The 27,877-nt window shown below is 59.3% G+C and overlaps 1 protein-coding gene and 1 long non-coding RNA gene across 2 annotated transcripts; both read right to left on the minus strand.

The window, feature by feature from the left end:
• Positions 1-27: 27 nt before the first annotated feature.
• On the minus strand, positions 28-27,265 carry LOC100343623 (immunoglobulin superfamily member 1). Its single transcript, XM_089320113.1, is given in 18 exon segments — positions 28-392; positions 498-807; positions 1,113-1,204; positions 1,979-2,040; positions 7,633-7,725; positions 7,727-7,829; positions 7,832-7,906; positions 16,124-16,402; positions 17,243-17,368; positions 17,371-17,406; positions 17,409-17,516; positions 17,785-17,853; positions 23,980-24,083; positions 25,479-25,611; positions 25,721-26,284; positions 26,370-26,657; positions 26,827-26,862; positions 27,023-27,265. Coding segments are annotated over 18 exon segments (2,892 nt in total). The 5' UTR covers positions 27,072-27,265.
• LOC149120708 (uncharacterized) lies at positions 18,062-23,653 on the minus strand. The gene is made up of 2 exons (XR_016224988.1): positions 23,019-23,653; positions 18,062-18,310 (listed from the first exon to the last, which is right to left on the minus strand). It is a non-coding gene; the product is annotated as an uncharacterized LOC149120708 (long non-coding RNA).
• Positions 27,266-27,877: the final 612 nt, after the last annotated feature.

A 27,877-nucleotide genomic window follows, 5' to 3' on the forward strand; every position in this document is an offset into this window, starting at 1 on the left:
GTGCAGGTGTTCACCACTCCCGCGGGGTCAGCGTTCCTGCAACTCCCGCCCCACCCAGGCTCCATGGGCTCTGGGCCCCTCACCTGTGACCTGGAGCTCCAGGGGCTCACTGGGCAGTGACCACACATGAGGATATCTGCTGTGAGCGCAGTAGCACCTGTAGATGCCCCCCTGGGTGCCGTCCACAGGGCCCAGGAGGAAGGTGGCCTGCCACACCCCAGCCACATGGGAGAACCTGGCTTCCAGGCTGTGCAGGGGGCCGGCTCCACCCTCCTTCAGCAGATGGGCAGGGCGGGCATCGTCATACTCTGAGCGACAGGAGAGGGACACGTTCCCTCCTGATGCCACCACGAGGCTTGGCTGGGCTGACAGGAAGGGTGCTGGGAACATTTCTGCAGGGGAGGGCAGAGGCATGTCGGGGGGGGGTGCCGCCTCGTGCACCCCACTTGGCTTCTTTCTGTGAGCTGGAGCCTCTCTGGGCAGGGACACCCCCTTACCTGTCAGCACCAGGGTCAGGGGGTCACTGGGCTGGGAGAGGCCGAGCGGGGTCCGATACACACACCAGTACTGCCCTGTGTGGTAGGAGCTCATGGACATGGTGATGGGGAAGTCAGCCTTGTGTCTGGAGTCCTGCTGAGCCCGCACTTCCCAGGGCTGAGGGCTGCCCTCTTTATACACACGATACACCTCAGCCTGCAGAGAGCCCTGGCACCAGAGGGTCACAGGGCTCCCCACGGCGACCAGGGGGCCTGGGTCGGCCCAGATGGAGGGCTTGGGGAGGGTCCCTGGAAGGGAATCAGAGCTGCAGACCCCAGGTGCCGCCCCTCCCCCACCCCATTCCCCAGCTCCACTCCCAGCCCCTCCCAGCCATCACCATCAGCCCAGCCCACTGGGCTCCTTAACCCCTTGCTGCCTGAGCCCCGGGGGCTGAGCCAGGTCAGGGGTGTACTCACCCGCCTGTGCCCCATCCCCTGGCGCCCAGCACAGCCCTGGAAGAGAGGTCCCCGTGAGAGCTGCTCCCCACTCCCCACCCCTGCAGAGACGCCCAGGCCTGCCCTGGTCCTCTGAGCCCTGGTGTCCCAGCTAGGCCAGGGCGCTGTCCCTTCCCATACCTGTGAGGGTTCCCATTGTTCCCGTTTCCCCGGCTCACCCAGGCAGAGGAGGGCAGTGAGGGCTGGAGTCAGGGCCCCGTCACCCATGGTCCCTGTGGAGCAGAGCAGCTGTGAGGGCCACAGGCCCAGAGTCCGGTTGGAGATGAGCGGGGAGACGTCACGGGTTCCTCATCTGCGGCCTCACAGGAAGGGAGCAGCCCCTCCCCGACCTCCTCCGCTGTCCCTCAGGACGGGGCCCAGGACACAGCGGGCTCTGGGGACAGCTAGGGCCAGGCCCCCGCCTCCGCTGCCCCCTGTGCTGTGCCTGCCCTGCCTCCCTCCCCCGCTCCAGCCCCACCCAGGGTGTGCCCCTCGTGGGCCGTGCCCAGGAGCTGCCTGGTTAGGGTTCTGGTTCTCCCTGCACAGGCCGGGTGGCCGAGGCAGGCACTTCCCCTTCCTGACTGCTGAGTGCAGGTGTGGGGGCTGCATCCCGTGAGGTGGGTGACAGCAACAGGAGCAGATGAAGAAGGCAGACGCTGCCGAGGTGTGGCTGAGCTGCAGCCCAGCTGTGCCTGTGGCAGGTGCAGGAGTGCCCACAAAAGAGGACCTAGGCCAGGGGTGGGGTCCTGCCTTATGCCGCCTGGCCTGGGTCCCAGTGAGGGGCTTGAGGAGGGGAGGGCACCTTGTGGGGCAGAGAACCCGAGCTCCCTCGGAAACTGAGAGCATGGGGGTGCCATAGCCCCAGGCCCTCCGGGGTCCCATGCCTCACACCCTGTGCTGGGATATTCTGATGGAAGGGGACTGGGAGCAGGGGACTGCGCCCGTGTGCAGATCCACACTCTGTGTGAGGCTCAGGGTCCCCAGCACCTGTGTCCTGAGCCCCCCACCTGATCTGAGCACCTGGGCTCCCTGCTCCTGGATGACATGGGGGTGACGCTTCCTGAGCGACCTGAACAGGTGATGTCACCCCCAGCGTCTCTGTGGTGGAGGGATGCCCGAGACCTCCGGTCTCTGGGTGGCTGTGGCTGCAGCTCTCCGGTCTCAGGGTCCTGCAGTGTCCCTTCCAGATTCACACGTGGGGACAGCACCGTTCTGGTAGGGACCCCTCCTCAGAAGTCCCTAGGAGCGCCCGCTGTCCCCAGAGGTGAATCAGAAGCGGTCCTGGTCCCAGACAGAATGGAAGACCCCATCTTCAGCCGTGTTTGGGGGTGGAGGGCAGAGGGCAGGCTCTCAGCTGCCTGCACTGGGTGGGGGCCCCACGAGAGAATGCACAGCGGCTCGTCACAGCCTCGGGTGCAAAGGCACTGACAGGCATCTGTCCTTTCCTTAGCCCTGCGTCTGGTTGGAGGAAGTCCCCCTCCCAGAAACTGGAGCTGGCAAAGCGTGCACTCAGTGGCGTTCACAGTAAAGCTGCAGAAATGGAACGACCCACACAGCTTCGCCTCAGGAGGAAGCTGGCACCCTGCAGCCTCCAGCCCCGCCAGCCCCAGGGCTCTGTGGGCTCCCAGCCCTGGGTGTTTCTGGGAACGATGCTATGCGGGGCCCTTTGTGAGTGGCTGCACCTCCTGCCGCACGCATCCTCACTTCACAGCTTCCTGGGGCTCTGCAGAGTTCCCACAGAACCAGGGACCCACCTCCCTGAGCCCCCATCCCCGGTGCACATCTGGTTCCTGTCCCTGGCTGGCCGTGCTTGGATGGATGCCTGTGTGCACAGTCCCTGGGTGGTTGTCAGAGCCTCCCCCTGGCCCTCGGCGGTAAGAACACTCCACGGAGCCTGCACTCAGCACACTGGCGAGCACTGCCCCTGACCCTGAACCTTGCCAGCATGTGGGTTGATGGGAGCACCTGACTCCATGCAGGAGGTGGGCTGCTCCGTGCTGTTCCTACGCTGGGTCAGGTGCTTTGAGGAACTAGGAGCCTCTTGCCGCAGCGACTGAACCCTGCACATTCCAGCCGCGTCTCAGGGCTGCGATTTCCCCACACCCTGACCACACTCTGCCTGCTTTGTCTTCCAGAAGTGACCAGAGTGTTGGGTGTGGGGGGCGCCTCTCTTTGGCATTATTTTCACTTCCCTGCCCTTGTGCTGAGTGAGCTGCACCCTTGCTTTTCCTGTTGTGGCTTCCAGATCTTTACACCATGTGTTCGTTGTCTTTCTGCTCCCTTGATAGCTGTCCATGGTGCACAGAGTTCTGAAGTTTTGGGGACGATCAATTCAGCCACTTTCTTGTTTGTTCCTCATACTTTTGCCAACAGCTAAGATGCTGTGATGAAGTCTGAGGTCATATTTACCCAGGTATTTCCTTCTAGGAATGTTTAAAAAAACTTTTCAGAGACTGATTTATTTGAGAGGCAGAGACATAGAGAGGAGAGACAGCGACAGATTTCCCACCTGCTGGCTCACTCTCAGGCTGAAGCCAGAAGCCGGGAGCTTCTTCTGGGTCTCCCACGTGGGTGCAGGGCCCAAGCATTTGGGTCATATTCTACTGCTTTCCCAGGCACATTAGCAGGGAGCTGGATCAGAAGTGGAGCAGCCGAGATTCAAACTGGAGGCCATAATGATGCCAGTGCTGCAGGTGTTGGCTTTGTCGCTCCCCCTCTTCGTGGAGGAACGACACAGGACCCTGCGCTGTTCTTTCGTCTGCTCGGCCTCCCCGAGTTTGCTGCTGGTTCTTCCCGGGTTGGCTACTATCCCTTCCACCTCCGTGGAAGGGCAGTTCCCCCTAGCCACATTCCCCACTTCCGCAGGGGAGCGGCACACCACCGGCCGGCTTTCTCGGGGGCTGCACGGGTTCCCTTAGATGTTCCCCATAGATGTTCCTGGTGCATGCCGTCTCTCTCCTCCTTTATAGTCCTCCTCCGCCAATCCCAACTCGGCTGCCCACACGCCGAGTACGCTGCTCTCCAATCAGGAGCAAGTCCTACAGTTTATTAGTTGAACTGGAGGCAGCTGTGCGGAAGCTGTTTACTTCTCTCCCAGCGCCATATTGTGGGAGAGCAGATGCATAGAATAAGTCTTAATTCCAGTAACTCAGTCTAGTCCGGGTTGCTCCCCACAGATCCCCCTTTCTTTTTATTTTTGGCGTTGATACGCGCCTGTCTTCGGTGTCCCGCGGCACACACTCTGCTCTACTTGCTAGAGTTGCCACAGGTTCTTACAAGTCCTATCAGGCAAACCGAATCCGAGCCTTCTCATTGCCGTATTGTGGGGGAGGCCTTACTGATGTTAATTCGTGCCTGTCTTCGGTGACCTGCGGCGCATAAGCTGCTAGCTGCCCGCAGGTGCTCATCGCCTCACTTAATCAGGCAGACCGAATCCAAGCTCTCTCATTGCCATGTTGAGGGGAGGCCTTTCTATTTCTCTATTTCTCTATCTCCGGGCATTCCTATTTCTCCCATTTTCCTTCTATCTTCCAGCATTCCTATTTCTCTCACTTTACTTCTAAACTTCTGTTTCTCTTATCCCTGCGGCCTCCCGGTGCCTCGCCCTGCCGGCAGGCTCCGCCCCGAGGCTATTTCTCAGCGGCTTTCCGGCTGAGCCGCTTCAGCCCGCGTCTCTCTCATCTGCGCAGCTTCCCGGCTTTGCGCGGCTTGGCTTCGCGCGCTCCGCGGTCTCCACGCCCTTCACGTCTGCACCACGGCCTCGCGCCAGCCCCGTTCCCTATCTATTCACGCCCCGTGCTCTCTCTGCACGCGGCGGCTTCCGCGAGTAACAAAGCGTAGCTTACGTGTCCGCCACTAGCATTCAATCTAAGTTCCCCGGGCTAGCCTGGCGAATTCAACCCAGCATACGTCTCCGCCCCACGGTTTGGCTTCCCGTCCTTTGCTCCCCGGGCTAATCAGACGGATCCCAATCTGGCTTACGTTTCAGCTTCTGGTTTCAACTTTTCGCCCCCCATTCCCGGGCTAACTTGAGAATCCCAAAGTGGCTTTCGTTTCAGCCTCGGCCTGCCCCCCGCGGCTTCAATTTCCCTAACACTTTTCTCTACCCGGTATGTTTCCCTAAGTTTTCTTCCAACAATATTCCTCCCTCATTTCTCCTGGCCTCTCCCCACAGTCCACATCCGAGTCTGTTTGTTCTAGCTTTCACTTTCGCTTTCGACCTTAGAGATTTCTCCCAGCTTCCCCCCGTAGTCCGTATCCGAGTCTATGCCTAGGCTTTCAATAGCTTCTTCCGGCTCCTTTTTCGTCCGGCTTTTCCCTAGGCTGTTTGCTAGTCTCTCCGATATTTTCCCTAGGCTGTTTGCTAGTTTCTCTCTCCGATATTTTCCCTAGTTCTTCCCGTTTCTTCCCTCCTAAGTTTCATATCCGTCCTAAGTTTCCTATCCAAGCTAGGTTTCCTATCCGAGTCACGGCACCATTATGTCGCTCCCCCTCTTCGTGGAGGAACGACACAGGACCCTGCGCTGTTCTTTCGTCTGCTCGGCCTTCCCCGGGTTTGCTGCTGGTTCTTCCCGGGTTGGCTACTATCCCTTCCACCTCCGTGGAAGGGCAGTTCCCCCTAGCCACATTCCCCACTTCCGCAGGGGAGCGGCACACCGCCGGCCGGCTTTCTCGGGGGCTGCACGGGTTCCCTTAGATGTTCCCCATAGATGTTCCTGGTGCATGCCGTCTCTCTCCTCCTTTATAGTCCTCCTCCGCCAATCCCAACTCGGCTGCCCACACGCCGAGTACGCTGCTCTCCAATCAGGAGCAAGTCCTACAGTTTATTAGTTGAACTGGAGGCAGCTGTGCGGAAGCTGTTTACTTCTCTCCCAGTGCCATATTGTGGGAGAGCAGATGCATAGAATAAGTCTTAATTCCAGTAACTCAGTCTAGTCCGGGTTGCTCCCCACAGGCTTTACTCCCTAAGCTATGCTGTGGTGGGGTGGAGTCCCTAGCCCCTTAACTGGAAACTTGGGAGAAGCATCCAGACACACCCTTAACCCCGCCTCACTGAACTGTGTGTGAAATGCAGACTTGCACCGCACAGACAAGCAGAGTAATCAGCCATCAGAGGAAGCCGGGCAGGTGTCCACACTCTTCCAGAACACCGGGTGCTGCCGTCCGCCAGAGCCAACCGTGTTGTGGGGTTGATGTTAGGCGAGCACTGAGAAATCCAGATGACCTTGAACTTTCTGTGCCTGAAGAAACCCTGCACACACTTTCAGTCTTTCACTTCTGTGTGGTCCTCTCAGAGGGCGGAGTCCCACGCTCATGTGGGATTTTACCTTAGAGTTTGATGAGCCACAAGTTTTTTAAAATATTTATTTGAAAGTCACAGTTACAGAGAGAAGGAGAGAGAGAGGAATCCATCTGCTGGTTCAGTCCCAATGGGCCCTCACAGCCGGAGCTCGGCTGATCCCCAGCCAGGAGCCAGGTGCTTCTTCTGAGTCCCCCAGATGGATGCAGGGGCCTAAGCACTTGGGCCATCTTCTGCTGCTTTCCCAGACCATAGCACAGAGCTGGATCAGAAGTGGAGCAGCCAGGACTCGAACTAGTACCCACAGGGGATGCCGGCAATCAGGTGGCAGCTTTATGCATAACGCCGCAGCGCCAGCCCGGATCCATTAACTGTGACCTCCCACATCTGAGCCCACGTGTCATCGCCTCCTCTGGTGAGTGCAATTTTGAATCCATCTTGAGTGACTGTAGTCCCGCCCATGTCCTGGCACAATTGGTAAAGGTCAAGGGGAGTGAATCCTGGAGTCACCACCCTCTAGGTGGGCTCCTGTGGACACTCAAGGCCACTGAGCTGTGTGTGGTCCCTGGAGAGGAACAGCACAGAACCGCACGGGAGCCTGCAGGGCGGTGGGCAGGGCTGCGGGAGGCCGGAGCCCCTTCCCAGAATGTGCGTGGGAGCCTGGAGAAGAGCACAGCCAGCGGCCCACCAGGGTCCCTGCCCCTGAGCAGGATTCCTGCAACCCCAGGTGAGCTCCGCCCACTTCCTGCCATACTTCCAGGTCCCCATGTCTCGCAATGCAACTCAGCGTGGCCCTCTGATGAGCCGCCTCCACGTCACCCTGTCGGGCTGCCCTGTGCTGCTGGGTCACCAGGGGAGACCCACAGGGGCCGGGCCACGCAGCACCCACAGACTGGCGAGTTTCTCCCTACAGCAGCAGGTCCGTGGCCCACACTGCGCCATGGCCTGTGCCGCTGCACCCGAGCAGTCTCTGATCTGGTCTAGAGGTCCACTGAGCCTCAGGGGTGTGGGTGAGGCCCGTCCTGGGCAGGTCCTGTCCAGTGCTGCATCTGCTCCGGCCCCTGTGGGAGCCCGGCCTGGGGCAGCCGGCCAGGACAGTGGGTAGACCCCGGGTCCTGTGTGACCCCGTCAGGCCCTCTGCAGGGACCACCAAGGGCCCTGCTGGGTCAGGAGGGAAGAGGGGCGGGGCTGCACGCTGGCTCCACCCACACCCTTCTCCCTCCTGCCCTGCAGTCCCACGGCCCTCACTCTGGGTGTCTGGCCCAGGAGCCCAGGCCCCGCACCCGATTCCCATCTACGCCTCCTCTCAGCGTCCCCGTGACCTACCCAGCTCCTGCTCAGGTGTGGCTTCCTCACTGTCACCCCAGCTCCAGGGTGGCTCTGGGCTCTGAGCAGCCAGCAGCGCTGAGGCAGACACAGCGGTAGCGCCCAAGTACACCTCAGCCATGAGAGGGTGGAGAACTTGACCTTGTTTCCGGGCTCCAGGGGAATTGCTCTGTCCCAGGGCTCTGGGATTCCCTCTCTATGCAGACAGCACTCCTGGGCCTCCAGGGTCCCCAACACCACAGGGCCCCAGGCCTGCCCAGGGCGATCACAGAGCCTGGCTCAGCCCGGAGGCTGGGTCTGGGGAGGGTCCCTGGAAGGAAACCAGAGGCTGGGTCCCAGGACCACGTCCCCTTGCAGGCCAGGACCCTCCCAGATGCCCTCCTCACCAGACAGGGCTGCTGTCCCCACCCCAGCTGCCCGGGGTGGCATGTCCCATGGCGGGGGAGGGGGGGGCCGGCACAGTGGGGGCACTCTCACCTGCCTGCACTCGGGTCCTGGGCCCGCACAGCCCTGGAGGAGAGCTCCCCGTGAGAGGGTTGCCCTGCCCCTGCGCAGGTCCTCTCCTCCCCGGGGCTCCTGAGCCTGGGGTCTCCAGGGAGCAGGGCCTGGCTGTGGGTGGGGGCGGGGTCCCTGTCAGAGCAGGGGCTCCACTCCCAGTCTTCCCATCTCCCCCAGGCAGAGCAGGACCACGAGGGCAGGATCATGGTGTCCTCTGCACCTGCTCCGGCACAGCGCCCGCGGCATGGACACACACCGGGTGTGGACGCTCGGAGGCCGGGTCCTCCCAGTATCGCAGGGCTGTTTAGCCCGCAGCCCCACAGGAAGGGGCACCGCCCCCACCCCAGCCAGGCCCTCAGTCCCCAGGATGGGGGCACAGGCGCCCTGCAGGGATGGGGCCCCGCCCCGCCCGCCGGCTCCGCCCTCCTCTCCCAGGGCCAGGACCCAGCACCAAGGACACGGGCCTCCCGGAGCCGCCCCTCAGGTGGGCTGATGCGCCCCGGGGTGGGGTCGTCCCCGCCCTCAGCCCCTCCTGTGGGGTCGCAGCCCGGCCACTTCCGGAGGACGCAGGTGGGCACAGCCCCGCTCCCGCCCGGCCCGGAGGTCCCGGGGCCCGACCCAGGGCGGGGGAGGCCCGGACGCCCCCTCCGCCGCGGACGCCGCTCCCACGCCCCTCAGCCACAGCTTCCCCTGACCCGACCACCCCGCTGCGGGGCCCTGAGGCCTCCCAGGACCTGCGCCGCCCCCTCCCGGGCCTGCCCTGACTCCCGGGGGAGGCGCCCTCACTGCGTCCCCTCACACACCCCTCTGCCCTGAGCCTCAGCTTCCCCGTGTGGGCGGACACGGACTCACCTGAGGCGGCCTCCTGCTGACACAGACCGACTCTGGACTGCGCAGGCGCATGTCGATAAGGGATTGCGCAGGCGCACACCTCCACTGGCCTCGGGGGACACAGCCCAACACGTGACTGTACAGGCGCCCAAGACAGGACTGCGCATGCGTATGATGACACGCTACTCAGACACACGACGACACGTGACTGCACAGGCGCACGCCGACATGCTGCGCTCACACGTCACTGAGGGGAGTGCGCGCTGCTTTGCCGCTGTCTCTGTAGAGGAAGAGTGCGGGTCCTTGTAGGAAACGTGAGCCCTGACTGCTGCTCTGCGCGGCCCTGCAAGTCCTCGCCAGAGCAGGTGGGCGAGAAGAAGCCACAGAAAGCGTCCGAATTGGGAAGGAAGAAGCCAGGTCGGCTCTCTTTTCCGATGACGTCATCTTACCTAAGACTACCCCTCTTTGCTGATGACGTCATCTTACCCAAAGACAACCCAACGTCTCAACCAGAAGCTGCCCTCACTGGTCACCGTCAGGTCGCAGGATCGCAGTCCACACACGAACTCCCGTCAGCGCTCCAAGGGAGATCCACACAGCTCCACTTAGCAGAGCCCAGACCTCCAGCAGCCTGGAGTGAAACAAAACTCATGATTTACATGGAAACACAAAAGCCCCATTTGGGCAGTGGGCAAAGGACTTGAATTGACGTTCCGGAGAGAAGATGTGATGACTGACAGGAGGATGCAAAATCTCTCAGACAAAACAGCTTTGTCTGTGTCTGATGAGCTGTGACTTCTGGTAATGTACTGAACACCATCGATTCTTTAGTATCAAGCGGTCGGTGCCTGCCTTCACCACCAACAGCCAACCGGTGTGGTCATGACGCCTGCATTCTCTCTTCTTATAGGAACGAGTACACTTTGTGACCGTTTTGTTGGGAGTCTAAGTTTACGAGAGCATCCGTCGCAGGATTTCCCCATCTCACGGTTGCCGTCTCCGGTTTTGATTGCACTCTCTCCTTGCCTGATAAAACGTTCCTTTTTCCTGTCCTCGGGAACAGTGTATGTAAATTTGGGAGTGTGTGGGCATGCATGCGTATGTGTGTTTGCTACCTGCATAAATACGTGTGAGGAATTCCCATGAAGCTTTGCACCTGGTGTTTAGACTGAGGGAGAATGTTGGATTCCCGAGTCACGGCGTCGTCAGGTGTCAGGGCACATTTTGGTCAGCCACAGTCGCCTGTACGCCGGCGCCCCCAACATTCTAATGAAGCTGACAGCTGCCGACCTCATCGCACTCTTGCTGCACGGCTTCTGCGTGCAGAGTCCTAGATACGCAGGTCTGCACCACTGCAGGAGGACGCCCGGCCCCCGGTGGATATTCTCATAGGAATACAGCAGCGAGCTCTGCCGTTCCCAGCCCAGGAGTGAACGGCGGAGTTCAGAGCCCAGAGTGAAGTAGGTGCCATCATGCAGGTGTGTGCCGGGACTCCTTGATGTCCCATGAGCAGACTCACCCGGCACAGGGTTCCTAGAGCCGATCCCCACCAGTACAGGACATGTGGGTGGATTTACTGCAACTCCCTGTTCCCATGAATTCAGTTCCTTTTATTTATTTATTAAAGATTTATTTATCTACATTTTTGAAAGGCAGAGTTACCGGGGAAGCGGGGGGATGTGGTCTTCCGTCCACTGGTCCACTCCCCAGATGGCTGCAGTGGTTATGGTAGACCAAGCTGTAGTCAGGGGCTTGGAACTCCATCCAGGTTTCCACATGGGTGCAGGTGCCCAAGCACGTGGACTTCTCCTGCTGCTTTCTCAAGTGCATCAGCCGGGAACTGGATTCTGTGGAGCAGCTGGGACTCGAACCCGTGCTCCCGTGTGGGATGCTGGCGTCTCAGGCAGCACCTTCACTCGCTGAGTCACAACGCCAGCCCAGGTTCAATTATTATTTTTCTCCCAAAGAAACCTTTCATTTAATGAATACAAATTTCATAAGTACAACTTTAGGAATAGAGAGATTCTTCCCACACTCTCACTCCTCCTCCTCCACCGTCTCCCACTCCCAGTCCCATTCTCCACTAAGATTCATTTTCTTTCAAATGTATTTTTTTAAAGATTTATGTATTTAGTTGAAAGAGTTACACAGAGAGAAGGAGAAGCAGAGAGAGAGAGAGAGAGAGAGAGAGAGAGAGGTCTTCCATCCACTGGTTCACTCCCCAATTGGCCACAAGAGCTGGAGCTGCACCGATCTGAAGCAAGAAGCCAGGAGCTTCCCCTAGGTCTCCCAAAGGAGTTCAGGAGGCCCAGGACATGGGTCATCTTCTACTGCTTTCCCAGGCCAATGCAGAGAGCTGGATCAGAAGTGGAGCAGCCAGGACTTGAACCAGAGCCCATATAGGATGCCGGCGCTTCTGGCCAGGGCGTTAAACTGCTGTGCCACAGCGCCAGTCTCTCCAATCAATTTTATACTAAGACCAACTCTATACTAAGTAAATATTTCAACAATTTGCACACACACACACGCACACACAGTGTTGAGAACTAGTTTTACAGTTAATTCTTACAATACAACTCATGAAGATCAGAGGTCCTGCATGGGGAGTTAGTGCACAGTGATTCCTGTTGTTGATTTAACAATTAACACTCTTATGTATGATGTCAGTGATCATCCGGGGCTGCTGACATGAGCTGCCTTGGCTATGAGAGCCTTTTGGAGGCCAGCGCTGTGGCATAGTGGGTTAGGCCACTGCCTGCAGTGCCGGCATTCCATATAGGCGTCAGTTCGAGTCCCGGCTACTCCACTTCTGATCTGGCTCTCTGCCATTTCCTTGGAAAGCAGTAGAAGATGGCCTTCCTTTGGCCCTGCACCTGCATGGGAGACCCGGAAGAAGCTCCTGGCTCTTGATTTCAGATCAGTGCAGCTCCAGCCGTTGCAGCCAGTTGGGAACCAGTGGATGGAAGACCCCTCTCTCTCTGCCTCTCCTTCAATATCCATGTAACTCTGACTTTCAAATAAATAAATAATCTTTCTTTTTTATTTAAATAAAGCCTTTTGAGTCTGCAAAAATGGTCTGAATTTAGACAGGGCCATCAGCAAAATGGGAGATCTCTCCTCCCTTCAGAGAAAGGCGCATCCTTCTTAGATGGCCCCTTCTTTCCACCAGGATCTCACCCACAAAGATCCTTCATGTAGGTAATTTTCTGTTTCATTTTCAGTTCTCTGAATCCTGAGGTGTTCGCTCTTCCTGTGACGACCCGCATCCCTGAGGTCACCCTGTGTCTGCAAAGGCAGGGTTTCGTCTGCTGCATGCAGAGAACAGAGCCTGCTACAGAGGGGAGCGGGACTGTACGGGCATCTCTCACACAGAATCAAGCGGCCACAAGGAGGGAGAGGATGCCAGTGCCAGGGGAGCCACTGAATCCCACCCCGCAGGAGGGCTGCCACAGGCGAGGCCACGGGTGCTGGCGAGGGTGCGGAGGAGAGGGAAGCCTCGGGCGCTGCTGAGGGGACCTGGGATGGCTCAGCTGCTTCGGGAAAGAGCTTGCAGCTTCCTGCAAGTATTTAAGTGGGACCACGCTCGGACTCCCCAGTCCCATTCTGGGCGCTGAGATCAGGGGCTGGCGCTGGATGCAGCAGGTGAAGCCGCCGCCCACAACACCAGCATCCTGTACCAGAGCTCGGGGAGGGGTCCCGAATGCTCCTCTTCTGATCTAACTGACCTGAAGGCAGGAGCCAGGAGCTTCTTCCAGGTCTCCTATGTGGGTGCAGGAGCCCCAGCACTTGGGCCATCCTCTGCTGCTTCCCCCAGCTGCATAGCAGGGAGCTGGACTGCAGGCAGAGAGGCTGAGACTCCTACTGGTGCTGCACTGTGGGGCACTGGTATCGCAGCTGGCGGCTTTAACCTGGGCCATGACCCCGTCTCCAGGCCCCACATTCTTTAACCTGGTCTGGAGCAGACCAGGAAACCAGTGCTCCCCAGATCCTGTGCCCACGGCTTGTCTTTGCAAGACTGAAAGAAGCCTTTGGAATCTGGAGCAAAACAGCATACGGGCCGGGACGCTTCGGGTCCGTGGGCTCAGCAGGGGTGGTCTTTGCCACCTGTGGGACACCGGGTGGTGCTTGGGGATGCTCGTGGGCTGCTGCTACCCATGCCTCAGTGCACAGAAGGCCCTGGCCAAAACCACACCACACGGAAGGTTCCAGAAACCCTGTTACAGAATGTGACAGTGGTCCTCAACCAGGGACACTTCTGCTCCCTAGGGGGTCACTGTTGGAGACAGGTTTTGTGGCAAAACAGAACAGGAGATTTGCCACACTCAGGGCTTCAAGGAGAACAGTGAGACATTAGGTGTTCACAGCACAGCTCCACCGCCCCCGCCCACTCTGAGAGCGTCTGCATCCAGCACAGGAGCCCCCTCCCCAAGCGGCCCATCTGCCCCCACCCTCACCCCACCCCCTGAGTCTGCCAGTCTCTCTGTCACTAGGGATTCAACCAGTGAGATCGCACCTGGGGCAGTGAGACCCCACCCACATCGGTGAGACCTCTCCCACACAGCTTGGTGACACCCCAACCATATCGGGGAGACCCCACCAAGATAGTGAGACCCCACCCGGGACAGTGAAACCAAACCCACTATGGTGAGACCCTTCCCACCCACATCAGTGACACCCCACCTGGGGCAGTTAGACCCCACCCAAGTCAGTGGGACCTCACCCACTATGGTGAGACCCCTCCCACCAGGTCAGTGACACCAAACCTACAACAGTAGGACCCCAGCCAGGACGCTGAGACCCCACTCACGTTGGTGGGACCATACCACTGTCGGTGAGACCCCACCAGGGTGGGAGAAGCTCTGGCACTTGGCCTGTGCCAGGGCTACAGACTCCAGGGCCACCAGGCAACTCCGTTCCCCACCTCATTGGGCACAAAGGGTCCCTGGAGGACAGGTCTGGGGTCCCGAGCTCAGTCTCAGCATGAGGGGAGGAGGGAAGCCCCGGTCTCAGGGAGTTCCAGGGTCCATCCATCGCCCTGGGTGATCATCACTGGACTTCCAGGGTAGCAGCTAAACGAGCCTCTGTCTGTCACCCAGCCTGTGGCACTCGGGTACAGCGGCAGGAAAGAGACTGTGGGGGGCACCCCGCAGGCCAAGGGAGGGAGAGATCAGGACAAAGCCCACGACGGGAAGCAGCCCTGAAGTGACCTCAAATACTTCACGGAAACCCAAGCTGCGCTGCGAGTGTGCGTGAAGTTTCAGCCGCAGCCTTGCTATGGAGGACAGGGCTGTTTGCTTTGTCAGGGGAGACCAGGGTGGGGCATCGGTGGCTGAGCAGGTGCACACGCCAAAGAGCGGATCTGCCTCAGCAGGCTGTCACTCCACCCCCACCCCCCAATCCGTGCAGGTGACCCCGCTCTGCGGCACAGCACAGACGTCGCAGTCCATGCCAGCCTGGGCACGGCCGGCTCCCTCCCGGGTCCTCCACCTGCAGAGCCCGTCTTCAGCAAGGAGCCACGTCAGAGCCACCAGGACCAGGACAGCCAGGCCGATCAGCAGGAGGTTCTGGGCGGTGTGATCCCAGGCGGCTGGGGCTGGAGCAGAGGGGCCGCTGATGGGGTGCAGCACTGCACCCACCCGCTCCTCTCCCCTCACCTCCCAGACCTTCCTCCTGCCCCCACCCCGCATGAGCCCCGCTACTCACCGTCCTGGACTCTGGACACTGTGGGTCCGAGACGGGGTTCCCGAGAGCCTGCTGTGGGAAGGGAGGGTCGGCTTTGGCTTCCGCCTGCCCAGCCTCTCCTTCCTCAGCCCAGCCCCGCCACACCCCGCGGCTGTCCAAGTCTCCACCCCATGCCTCACAGGGGTCCCAGCGGCCTCACCCCGCGGGCAGGAGCCCCAGGCCCCAGGCAGAAGCTGGCGCTGCACTATTGCGCATGCGTCTCCGTGCCTCCCACCCCGACGGGGGCTCTGCGCCCCCCTCACGCGGGTCTTCCTCCACACGGCGTCAAATCCAAAGCCAGCCCCCGCCCACCAGCCTCCTGGCCAGTCCCTCGTCACCGAGTCCCCTTCCTGACTTCCGGCACTGCTGGGTCGCCCCCTCTCTTTCTGGAAATCTCTTCGTTCTGAGAACCAATCGACTAACGGGCTCCGTCGGCCAGTGTTCACCCAGATGTCTCCTGCATGTGCCCAGCCAGGCGGCCCTGCTTACCCTCCAGGGTCCCCCTTCCAGGTCACCAGCCCTCCTTGTGTGCGATACCAGGGGGCTTCTAAAACTTCATGGGACACAGAGTTAAAAGAGAAGTTTATGGGGCCAGCGCTGTGGTGTAATGGGCTAAAGCCTCCGCCTATAGCACCAGCACCCCATATGGGCACCGGTTCGAGTCCCCTCTGCTCCACTTCTCTCCAGCTCCCTGCTAATGTGCCTGGGAAAGCAGCAGAAGGTGGCCCAGTCCTTTTACCCCTGCACTTTCCATGAGCTCTCTGAACTGCCCTCATATAACACATTTCTCTCTCCCGACACCCACCCATGGACGTTCCATCCACTTCAGCCAGGACGCTTGTGCCCCAGAGACCAGGAGGTTTTTCTGGTTGATGGACACTGCTGTATGGGTTGCCCGTCCCTTATCCAAAATGCTAGGGACAGTAAGTGCTCCAGATGGGCTTGTACTGGGATTTGGAATATTCCCATACACACAGTGAGGTCTCCTGGAGACTGCGCCCATGTCTTAAACACAAGATTCCCTGCGTGTCACAGACCCCAAGGACACAAGCTCTGGGTAACTTCTCATCATGTCCCTAGTGCACCTGCGTTCTGCATATGGACCAGCATGAGAGGGAGGGTGTGGGTTTCACTGCTGGTGGCTTGTTGGCACTGAACACCACCACACTTGGGGCACCTGCACTGTACTGTGCAGGCGGGGAAGCCCACGGCTCCCACAGGCACACACAGGAAGGCTCCAGCTCTCCCGAACGTGGAGGAGCAAGCTACTCACCGGGATCAGGGGCGGGGTCTGTGGGTTCCAGGCTGGGGTCTCCCACATCTGGAGACAGAGATGAAGAGGACAGGTCGGGGCTGGGGGCTTCCTCTGCTCCCTACATTCTCCTTCCCTGGCACTCTGGGGTGGACTTCCCTTCAACAGGACCCTGGGGTTTCTTTAGGAGCCCAGGGAGGACCTGGGAACTGGGGGCTTCCTCACCTGTGACCAGGAGCTTCACGGGCTCACTGGGGAAGGACCACACATGGCTGCTATAGGCGCCAAAACACCTGTACGTGCCTGTGTGTGCCGAGGTCACAGGGCCCACGGGGAACTCCGCTGGCACCGCCCTGTGGCTGCCCTGTGCGTGGCTGGGCCCGACTTCCCGGAGCAGGAAGAAGGTGTTGGTCACCGTCTCTAGCCGGCAGTAGAAGGTCACATTCTCTCCCGAGGTCACCAAGGACCCTGGCAGAACCCATAGGGTGGGCTTGTCATGCATTCCTGCACGCGAAGCTGGCCAGTGTCTTCCTGCCTCCCAGGCTCCACCCCTGCAACCTCAGACCCTCCTCCTGCCCCCACACCTGCCCCAGCACAGACGCGCCCTCCCCTGCCGTGCTCCCAGGTGGAGCCCTCAGTGCCAGGAGTGAGGATCGGACTCTCTGGGAGCCGCTGTCCACGGGGGGTTCCCAGAGATTGGCTGCTATGTCCACAACGCCAGCACGGCCTGGGGCAGCCGATGGCCAGGGGCCACCTCAGAGCCACCAGTCAGAGACTCGGGTGGGGCGGCCGTTTGCTTATGTCTTTGGGGGAAACATACATAATATAGAATTCAGCATCTTAACAGCTTTAAGCGTCGCCCCGTGTCTCAACTTCTTTTGCAAGTTCAGCCCGTTCCCTCGCATGCGGTGCAGCCCACGTTTGCCACGCATTCCCCAGGGGACACTCGGCTGCTTGCAGCTCTCGGCCCTTCTGATCCAGGCTGCGGTGACTCGGGGCCAAAGCTCTCTGTGTTTGTCACGAGCCCTCCTGCAGATCCTACCAAGTGCTTCAGTCTGAGACACAGGTCCCCGGCTGTAGGGAGCGCCCTGGCCCAGACACCTTCCCTCCGTGGGAGCCGCCCTCCCACAGGACAAGCCTCTCTGTCTGCCCGGCCTGCTTCTCTCGCCTGTCCCAGGGACCTGGGTGCCGTCCTCGGTAGGAGCCCTGCACCGATGCCCTGCTGGGCTTCCCTGTCCTGCAGGCTCTTCCCAGAGGAAGCAGCCCCCTTTCTTACACCTGCAGAGCATGGCTGGGTGGGGCCGCCACCTGCCCCCACCATTGCATGGCAGCGGGCAGACTCACCGGTGACCACCAGATCCAGGGGCTCGCTGGGCTCCGACCAGAGCTCCCCGTTGCGGCAGAAGCAGCGGTAGCGCCCTGCAGTGTGCGAGGTCATGGCCATGATGGGGAACCAGAGTCCGCCCCTCACTCAGGTCTCCCCCAGGCAGAGAGGCCCCCCTCCAGCGCAGCTGGTACTCCTCGGCCCCGGGGGGCCCCTGGCACCAGATGGCTGCTGGCTTCCCCTCTGGAATCCTGGAGTCGGGCTCGGCCCAGATGCTGGGTATGGTCAGTGCCTCTGGAAGGGAATTGGAACCTGAGCTTCCGGAAGGACCCTGCCCCAGCACCCCCCTCCCACCAGCCACAGCCAAGCCCACTCCCAGTTTTCCCAGTGGTGTTGACTTCCTGGGGACCTGGAGGGCAACCCTGGGGTGGTGAAGGGAGGACTCACGCATCTGGGTGCTGATTCTCCAGCTCAGACACAGACCTGCGAGGCAGGATCCATGGGTCCTGTTGCCCCCCACCTGTACCCCCGGCCTCCATCGCCCTCCTGTGCCGGGACTCACCGAGGCAGAGCAGGTCCGTGTGCGGAGAGGGCCTGGTACAGATTTGGGCGGGAGGTGCGGCGTGGCCAGCTGGCGAGGAGCACAGGATGTGGCGGGCAAGGCCTTATGCCAGTCACCCCGGGGATTTCACACTGATGTTTTTACAGGCAGGGCCACAGCCCTCCCTCCGCCACCTGACCACGACCGCACGGCAAATCCAACCACACCTGTCTCTGTTACTGGAGAAAATAGGGTTCTTGTCTTGACACGAGAAAGGATTCAGGCGTGAGACAGAGAGTAGTGGGAAGTAAAATAGCAAGGTTTATTAGGGCAGGGAAATCCGTAAGGACAGATGGGCACCTCTCCAGACAGAGCCTGAGAGTGCCCAGTCACTCGGACTGGCGGGGGATAGTGAGGTTACATGGTTGAGTGGAGAGAGTACACCTGGGCAGGCAGGCAGGCGGCTCAGCGGAGATGCAGAGGGCTGAGCACACTGTCCAGTTGAGGCCGGGGGTTTTTAAGGAGATGGGTCTTCACACAGCTCCTCCTGAAACAAAGGATTTTATGGCTGTAAATATTAAGAAGCTCCTATCTGAGTTTTCCCCTGAAGGTATCAGACAGGAGGAAGCCTAGCTGGCGCCATCCTGGTTCAGAGGAAGGGTGAGCAGGACCCCCTAGAGAATGGGGATCCGGAGCAGGGGGTTTGAAATGCAGGTACTGGGCTGCATCTGGGAGATTGTGGAAGATTTGTCAGGCAGAAGGGGCGGGACCTCCACCTGGCAGGTTATCAGGTAGGAGGGGGCAGGCAGGATGCGAAGGCCGGGCTGCCCTGAAACATTATCGGGATGACTTTGAGATGCAGCATATGCTGGACATAGACGTCTTCTCTTTAGGCCTGTCATACACACATAAGCTCCTACCCAACTTCCTACCCAACACAACCACAGTGTCTGTCAGCTTCAACACCACGCTGCTCCCTCCCCAGAGCTCCCGTCCATTGCTGGCCTGGGTAGCCCCTGTTGTCTCTGGGTGCCACAGGGCCGGGTCTGGTGGGTTCATAGTGCATCTGCAGCTGCGGAACAGGGGGATCAGACTGAGGGGCACAGTCATGGGGCAGCCCTGGGAGGTCACCGTGCCATCCACATGCAGGGGAGGCGAGGGAGAGAATGGGGGTTCTGTGACCCCTGCTTTAACGCCTCGCACCCGTGGAGAGATGTGGGACTCTGCACAGCACCGCCCCCCGTCTGGAAATGGGAGCACGGGCTCCATCTCCTTTCTGAGCTACAGAACCTCGAGGACCACAGCCCTCTCCCTGCAGGTGCAGGAGGGAGGGTGGGGACAGGAGGGCGGGTTTTCTGTGCTCCCTGGAAGTGATGGGAAACAAAGCCCAGCCTGTCTGCCCTTACTCGTGCCTCCGGGGCCTGAGCACTCGCCTTGGGGGAGATGAAAGGGCTGGATTTCAGAGACAGCCTTGGGGACTGAGGCAGGGCCGCTCTGGCTCCAGGGGTCGACACCTGGGGTGGGTTTCTTCTCCTGTCCTGTGGCACAGGGACCGGCTCACCCCGAGCTCCCCCAACACAAACTCTCTCCAAACACCGACCACGGAACTCGAGTCAACCCCTGGCGCTGTGAGGATGAGGCCAAAGTCCCCACGGGGTCTCCCGGGGTGGGGTCCCCTCTGGCTTTTGCGCAAGTTTCTGATTTTTTATTTTTACTTATTTATTTATTTGTTTGTTTGTTTGTTTGTTTGTTTTTGACAGGCAGAGTGGACAGTGAGAGAGAGACAGAGAGAAAGGTCTTCCTTTGCCGTTGGTTCACCCTCCAATGGCCGCCACAGCTAGTGCGCTGTGGCCAGCGAACCGCGCTGATCCGAATCTAGGAGCCAGGTACTCCTCCTGGTCTCCCATTAGGTGCAGGGCCCAAGCACTTGGGCCATCCTCCACTGCACTCCTGGGCCACAGCAGAGAGCTGGCCTGGAAGAGGGGCAACCGGGACAGGATCCAGCACCCCGACCAGGACTAGAAACCAGCATGCCAGCCCCGCAAGGTGGAGGATTAGCCTAGTTAGCCGCGGCGGGGTCCCTGATTTTTTATTTTTAAATTCTGAAAATGTGAGAGGCAGAGAGAGAATGAGTGAGCCAGCTCCATCCATTGTGTCACTCCCAGAATGCTCTGATGGCTGGGGTGAACCAGGGCCAATGCCAGGGGCCATGAGCTTTATCCACACCCCCCCACATGGGAGGCAGGAACCCAGCTGCCCAGCCGGAGACCATGGCCCCAGGACCTGCATGAGCAAGGAGCTGGAGCCCAGACGTGCAGCCGAGAATTGAACCCGGGCCTTGCATCGTGGGGCCTTTGCTTCCTCCTGAGGCCGGTTGTTGTCACTGAGGGTTCAGCTGCAGTGGGTTCTGCTCCCCGTGGAGGGGCCCTGTGCCTTTCTGTGGTCTCTCCCAGTCCCCCAGGGGTTGGGTGCCCAGCAGGGGGCAGCTCTCTGGCAAACACTGTGGGTGTGCATGTTCCCACCCCACTAGGTCAGACTCAGCTTCATGCTCTCGTGAAGGCCGTGGGTGTTGGGTTTTCAGGACTTTGCTTCCAGATCTGCAGGTGCAGGCTCCCTGCATGTGGCCGGCTGGGGTGGTGACCGGAGCTTTTCTCTGAGGGCCGAGGGTCCTGACTGCTTTCTCTCTACAGCACCCACTCTCTTTAGTTCTGTGGAGACCTTGGTTCAAAGCCCCTCCTCAGGGACTTGGGGCAGGGTCTCTGTTTTCTGGGAGGTGCTAAACCCCATCAGGGCCCACCTCCTGGGCAGAGTCTGCCGAGTACCCACGCTCCCACTCCCACTAGAGCCAGAAGGCTCTCAACTAAGCTTTCGTCTCCACCACTGGCTGCTTTATTTCTGTGCCCTTGAGACCAGATACTTATGGAATTGTTTCTAATGTGTCTTGTTGATGTGTGTGCACATGTGTGTGCACATTTGTATGTCTGTGTGCATTTATGTATATGTGTTTCCCAGTGTGCAGGTGTGTGTATGTGTCTGCATCTGTGTGCATGTGTGTATTTCTCTGTATATTCGTGTATGTATCTGCATTTGTGTGTATACACATGTGCATGTGTGCATGTATGTCTGCATTTGTTTGCATGCATGTCTGTTTGCATGTGTGTATGAGTGGGTCTGGGTGTGCATGTGTGTATGCGTCTCTGTGTTCTGTGTGCGCAATCTGTGCTTGTGTGTGCATGTGTGTGCACGCAGGTATTTCTGTGTCCGTGTCTCTGTGCATGGATGTGTGTGTCTGCACATGTGTGCATGCTTGTGTACATGTGTTTATGTGTCTGCATGTGTGTATGTGTGCATGTGTAAATGCATGTATGTGCATGTGTGTCTGTGCCTGCATGTGTGTGCATGCGTGTGTGAGTGTGTTGATGGGCACAGCAGTCCTGTGCACGGCCTGAGCCAGCACTTCCTCTCACGCAGCTCTGTGCCCAGCAGAGGTCAGCACATCATGGCCCAAGGACCACAGGCAGTCTATGGCCTCTCTGTGGATGGCCCATGGTCTGAGCGTGTTTTCACATTTCTGTGTGTCTGAGACGAAATGAAAGAAGGCTATCCCGGGCCGTGTGGACATGCTGTGACACACAAACATCAGCTCTCACCTTGCTTACTGGGAACCGACCCTGTTCCAGTGTGTGCACAGCTTGTGGTTGCTCTGCTGTTCCCAAGCCCAACTGGCTCAGCTGACCTCCTGGGGGACGGCAGAGGACGTGTGCTGGAATGAGAAGGCCATGCCAAGATGGCCGCTGGCGAAAGAAACTGTCTGGCAACAGGCTGTGATTGGATGGCTTTGGAAACTGCCTGGCAACAGGCTGTGATTGGATGGCTTCAGAAACTGCCTGGCAACAGGCTGTGATTGGTTAGGGCATAGACCGCCCCTTGACTGGATTGGCTGCCTTGGCTATATAAGCTACTGTAGCCACTGAAATAAATGAGTCTGCAGGCTGCTCGCCTCTGGCCTGCTTTCACCTGACTCCCGGGGTCTGTGTGGTGACTCCACGCCTCTTGCCCCCACCACGCTCCTCCTCCCAGAATCGAATCCACAGCAACAGACGTGAGCTGAGTTTGTGAGGGGGCAAGAAGCCATTCTTGTTGCATCCTTGCCTGAGTCCAGGTGCCCTCTGCTGCATTCCTACGCTGCTCTGCACACCCCTGCTGTGGACAGGGCCCTGCACAGCCAGCTGTGAGCCTCTGCCAAGGACACAGAGGGGCTGAGAGGCACCTACCTGTGACCATGAGCTCCAGGGCACCACTGGTGGCTGCCACGGTGGCTGTTGCTGTGGATTTGTTCTAAGAGGAGGAGCGTGGTGGGGGCAAGAGGCACAGAGTTACCACACAGACCCCAGGAGTCAGGTGAAAGCAGGACAGAGGCGAGCAGTCCACAGACTCGTTTATTTCAGTTGGTACAGCAGCTTATATAGCCGAGGCAGCCAATCCAGTCAACGGGCAGTTTATGCCCTAACCAATCACATCCTGTTGCCAGGCAGATTCCATTTCCAGATGGCTTCCAAGGGGGCTTCCGAAGCCATTCCTCAGTAACTGAGGCTCACTTGCCTGTGGCCATCTTGGCATGGCCTTCTCATTCCACCACAGGTGGCGACCGCAGAGATGTTGGGGTTCCCAGGACCAGAGCAAAGGTTCCTCGGGACCCCTTGCATCAGCGCTGTGGCAGGGAGCCATTTCACCCCGGACTCACTGGGACTTTATCAAGAGGATGCTGGAGGAGGAAGAACATGGCAGGGAAATGTTCTGTCCTGACTAACCCCAGAACCTGATCCACAACAGGCAGGGCTTGTCACAGGAGCCTGAGAGAGAAGAGGAGAGGTCAACAAACTTTCTCCTTTTAAAGAAATCGTTGCTTTGATATTCAAAAGTTGTATTTCTGTATAATTGTCATGTAAACATCAAACACACAAACACACAACACACACACGCACACACATGTGGAAGAGCTAACCCAAGCTAGATAACGTGTGCATTACCTCACAGACTTATTGTGTGGTGGGAGCATCTGACACAGTTTTAAGCAATTTCAGCTGCCCATGCCGTGAGCGTTATTAACTACAGTCGCCATGACACACACTACACCTCTAGACTTTCTTCTCCCACGTGATTCTGTATCTCTGCACTCTGAACTGTGGATCCCAGCACCCACGCCCTCCCCTGGTGACCACCACTCTGCTCCCCAAGTCCCTCACAGCACACACCTGAATGACTTCCCACGTACGTTCTCCTCTGTGCCTGGCTTGTTTCACTTCCACAGTATCCGCAGTGCCTCGGTTTCCTGAAAACATCCGGGTTTCACTCTTCTATGGCCGAGTCTTATTCCACTGTGGGACGCCTTGCTTCGGGCCCCATTTGCCTCGGTTGATGATGACAGCGATGTGAGCTGCACCGCAGGAACGCGGGCGGGCAGGTGTCTAAGGGTCTCCTCTCCCGTAGCTCCTCCCCTGTGCCTGACCTGCGCTAGGAGTAGGGAGCGGTGGGGGTCTGGGCCCCAGGATCCCCTCTCTGTCCCACACTGTTGCGGACAGGTGAGCCAAAGAGCCACCCACGCGCTCAGGGAGTTGGCACCGTCGAGAAGTAAACCAGGAAGCGGGCGTGGTACCAAGGGTTCGAGGGGCCAGGTGGGGCTGAAGGAGGAGCTGCCGGGTAGAGAGAAGGTTAATGGTGGACGGACCGGAAATGCCAGACGGGCTCTTCCGGAAACCTGGGAACCTCGGGCGCGAGTCCGGAGACCCCAGCCCCCTCTTAAGGAGACCTACAGTGTTCAAATGTGCTCTTCCAGGAACCCGGGAATCTCGGGCTCGGGTCCGGAGACCCCAGGCCGCTCTTCCATAGACCCAGGAATCCAGAGCGCTCTTCTGGAAGCCCTGCACACCCTCTTCTGGAAACTCAGAGACCCTGCACTTCTCTTCCAGAAACCACAGACGGGCTCCTCCAGAAAGCAGGGGTCCCAGATGCCCCCTTCGATACACGGGCTAGGCTGACCTTGGTTTAGAGCTACAGTGGAGGCACGGCCGGAGCAGGTGCGTTGCGCTCCACTTCTCAGGTGTCCGTTGCATGTAGACTTCCTTCCACGCAGAAAGTGCCAGGGAAGAAGGAGGACGCTCCCTTGGGAACCAGGTGCCCCAGATCCACAGCAGCCACGCTCATTTAGTGAAATACGTCTTCCCAGGAATCCAGTGTAAGTTCTCTCTTCCACGCAGAAGTTGGAAAAGTTGGTCTTATAGTAGCAGAGTAGGATGGTGACCACTATCGCTGAAAAGGGTCTGAGGGGAGAGATGAGGGAGGTTTGGTCCCCGGGTCCCAAGGTGGAGTCAGATAGAGGAACAGCTCTGTCTGCACAGCACAGGAGGCACCCATGGCTCACATAACCTGTTGAGTGTTTCTATAAAGAACTCGAGGAGAGGAGCTGGGGCCCAAACACAAGACAAGACGAGATGGGAACGCCCTGGTGTGATCAGCACACCCTCAAATACTACGCTGCACCTTCCAAATTATTACGTGTTCATTTAAAGGAAAAAATAGGTGGCAAAAATGGTGTCTGTGTCTTCCTCCTTTGTCGAGCTGAAATTCACAGAGCACAGATTACAGACCTGACAGAAATTTAATTTATGCTGTAGCTGCCTCTCATGTTCACTGTGTCGTGTACCCACCAGCACCTGTCACAAACATCTTCATTAACAGAGACAGAAACCCCAGACCCACTCAGCAGGAGCCTGCACGCTCCCTCCCCACGCCCGAGTCCACGTTCTGCCCTCTGAATCTGCACCCCCGGGCACCTCTCAGAGCAGAATCAGACCATGGTCTCTTTGTGACACCGGCTGATTTCTCCACGATTATCCAGACCCTCCTTCTTTTCTAACAGGAGAGTATCAGCCGTGTCTACAAATACTGCCTGTTGTGGACGCACTCATCTGTTCTGCATATTCTGGTTGCTGGCATCTTTGGGCTCATGTGAATGAGGCTGCTATGAACCCGTGGATGCAAAAACCTTCTTGGGTTCCTGCTTCAATCCCTGTGGTTATATGCAGGAGAGGAATTGTTGGATTGGATGGTAATTCCAAGGAACCATGTTTCCTTCTTTATTGTGCTGAAATTCAAATAACATTAAACCAGCCCTTTAAAGTGTATTATTTGCTGACTTGTAGTACATTACCAATGTTGTACACCATTAACTTTTTAAAAACATATATTTTATTTATTTGAAAGAGTTACAGAGCTAGATACAGACCGAGAGAGAGAGAGAGAGAGAGAGAGAGAGAAAGTCTTCCATCTGCTGGTTCACTCCCCAGATGGATTGACCCCGCCCACCCTGAAATCTATTTCGCTCGTTTATTCTGTTACTTGGCGCAAGCTCCCTGTTGTTGGCTGAAACGCGGATTCCCACACATGCGCACTGGGAACTGAATTCACCAGAAACAGAGCAAAAGGCTCCATGATGAAAGAGCTAAGCGCGAGGCGCACATTTGGTCTGCAGGGGGCGCTCTCGCACCTCAGGGCAGGAGAAGTCCATGGCTGAATAGAGGAAGAGCCCCTGCTGCCCCCAGACAGTTCCCGCAACCGAATGCTGGAAGACTGTTCCCCACTGTGCTCACGCTCCCCCCTGCCCCGCCCCCAGGGCGCGTCCTCTCTGACCCAGCGCTGTCCTCTCTCCAGGTCACCGCCGGCCTGCAGCCCGGGTCCTTCTCTGGCTGTACCAAGCCTCCGCCAGCAGAAGCCCAAGGCCCAGCAGGACCAAGCCCGCCACGCCCATGCGGATGAGGTTCTCCAGGGTGTGGTCCTCGGGCGCTGGGGCTGGGGGTGTGCACGGAGGGGTCACCTAGGCTGGCCAGCCCCAGTAACACAGGACCCCACCTCCCCGCAGCAGCCTGAGCCCAGACTGCACATCTTTGTGCCTAGGGAGTCCCCTCGCCCAGCGTGGGCTTTGTGAGAGGCCTGTGCACCCAGCCCAGTTCCCTTCCCAACACCAGCACCCCTGTTCCATCCACTCCACTTCCCACACAAACCCTGTGCCACACAGGGTGACCCGGGCCCCAGGGCTGAGACCTCTGCTGTTTCTCACTCCCTGTGACCTCCCCCAGGTCCCCTCCCCCAGCCCAGTCCTCCTGTGGGGACAGCCCTGCACTGACCATGAGGACTGATGAGACAGGGCTGGGGCCCTCACCTGACACCTCCAGCTGCAGGGGGTCACTGGGCAGTGACCACACACGGGTCTTGTTGGTGTCACCACGGTAGCACCTGTAGATGCCCCTTTGGGTGCTGTCCACGGGGCCCAGGAGGAAGGTGGCCTGCCACAGCCCAGCCCCATGGGAGTATCTGGCTTCCAGGCTGTGCAGGGGGCCGGCTCCACCCTCCTTCAGCAGGTGGGCAGTGCCCGCCTCATCTGAGCCACAGGAGAGGGACACGTTCTCTCCTGACGCCACCACGGGGCTTGGCTGGGCCGACAGGGAGGGCGCCGGGAACATCCCTGCAGGGGAAGCAAACCAATGTCTGGGGGCTGCTGCTCCGTGAAGTCCATGTTTCTTCTTCTGTGGGCAGGGGAAAAACCTTACCCGTCACCACCAGGGTCAGGGGGTCACTGGGCTGGGAGTGGCCAAGCGAGGTCCAATACACACAACAGTACTGCCCTGTGTCATGGGAGCTCATGGACTTGATCACGGAGAAGCTGGCCTTGTGTCTGGAGTCCTGCTGGGGCCTCGTTTCCCAGGGATGACGGCCGCTCTCTGTATACATATGATAGACCTCAGCCTGCAGAGACCCCTGGCACCAGAGGGTCACAGGGCTTCCTACGGCGACCAGGGGGCCTGGGTCGGCCCAGATGGAGGGCTTGGGGAGGGTCCCTGGAAAGGAATCAAAGTTGCAGCCCCCGGGTGCAGCCTCTCTCCCACCCCATTCCCCAGCTCCACTCCCAGCCCCTCCCAGCCATCACCATCAGCCCAGCCCCCCTGGGCTCCTTAACATGAGCTGTCTGGAGCCCCCGGGGCTGAGCCAGGTCAGGGGAGGACTCACCCGCCTGTGCCCCATCCCCTGGCACCCGGCACAGCCCTGGAAGAGAAGTCCCCGTGAGAGCTGCTCCCCACTCCCCACCCCTGCAGAGATTCCCAGGCCTGCCCTGGTCCTCTGAGCCCTGGGGTCCCAGCTGGGGCAGGGCGCTGTCCCCTCCTGCACCTGTAGGGGTCCCATTGTCCCCGTGTCCCCAGCTCACCCAGGCAGAGGAGGGCAGTGAGGGCTGGGGTCTGGGCCCCGCCGCCCATGGTCCCTGTGGAGCAGAGCAGCTGTGAGGGGCGCAGGCCCAGAGTCCGGCTGGAGATGAGCGGGGAGACGTCACGAGTTCCTCATCTGCGGCCTCACAGGAACGGGGGCAGCCCCTCCCCGATCTCCCCCGCTGTCCCTGAGGACGGGGCCCAGGAAACAGCGGACACTAGGGACAGCTAGGACCAGGCCTCCGCCTCTGCTGCCCCCTGTACTGTGCCTGCCCGGCCTCAATCCCCCACTCCAGCCCCACCCCTCCAGGAGTCCACTTTCTGTCCAGTTAGGGTTCTGGTTCTCCCTGCACAGGCCGGGTGGCCGAGACACGCACTTCCCTTTCCTGAGCTGTTGAGTGCAGTTGTGGGGGCTGGGGCGGGGGGAGGGGAGGGGGAGGGCTGGATCCCGTGGGGAGGGTGACAATCTTCCAGGCCTCTCAGAGCTGATGAGAGCAGATGAAGATGGCAGACGCTGCAGAGGTGTGGCTGAGCTGCAGCCCAGCTGTGGCTGTGGCAGGTGCAGGAGGGCCCACAACAGGGGACACGGGCCTGGGTTGGGGTCCTGGTGGTGGCTGGCTGGCTTGGGTCCCTGCTAGGGGCTTGAGGAGGGAGGGTGTCTTGGAGCACAGGCCCCGAGCTCCTCTGGGAACTGAGAGCATGGGATACCCTGGCCCCGGGCCAGCTGGTGACCCATGCCCCACACCCTGTGCTGGGTTTCTCTGATTGAGGGGGACTTGGAGCAGGGAACTGGGCTCGTGTGGAACCACACTCCACGTGGGGCTGGGGATCCCCGGCACCTGTGTCCTGAGCCCCCC

Source organism: Oryctolagus cuniculus, chromosome 18 (assembly GCF_051225735.1).
Source record: "Oryctolagus cuniculus isolate XC-2025 breed Fujian yellow rabbit chromosome 18, ASM5122573v1, whole genome shotgun sequence".
NCBI classification, from domain to species: Eukaryota; Metazoa; Chordata; class Mammalia; order Lagomorpha; family Leporidae; genus Oryctolagus; species Oryctolagus cuniculus.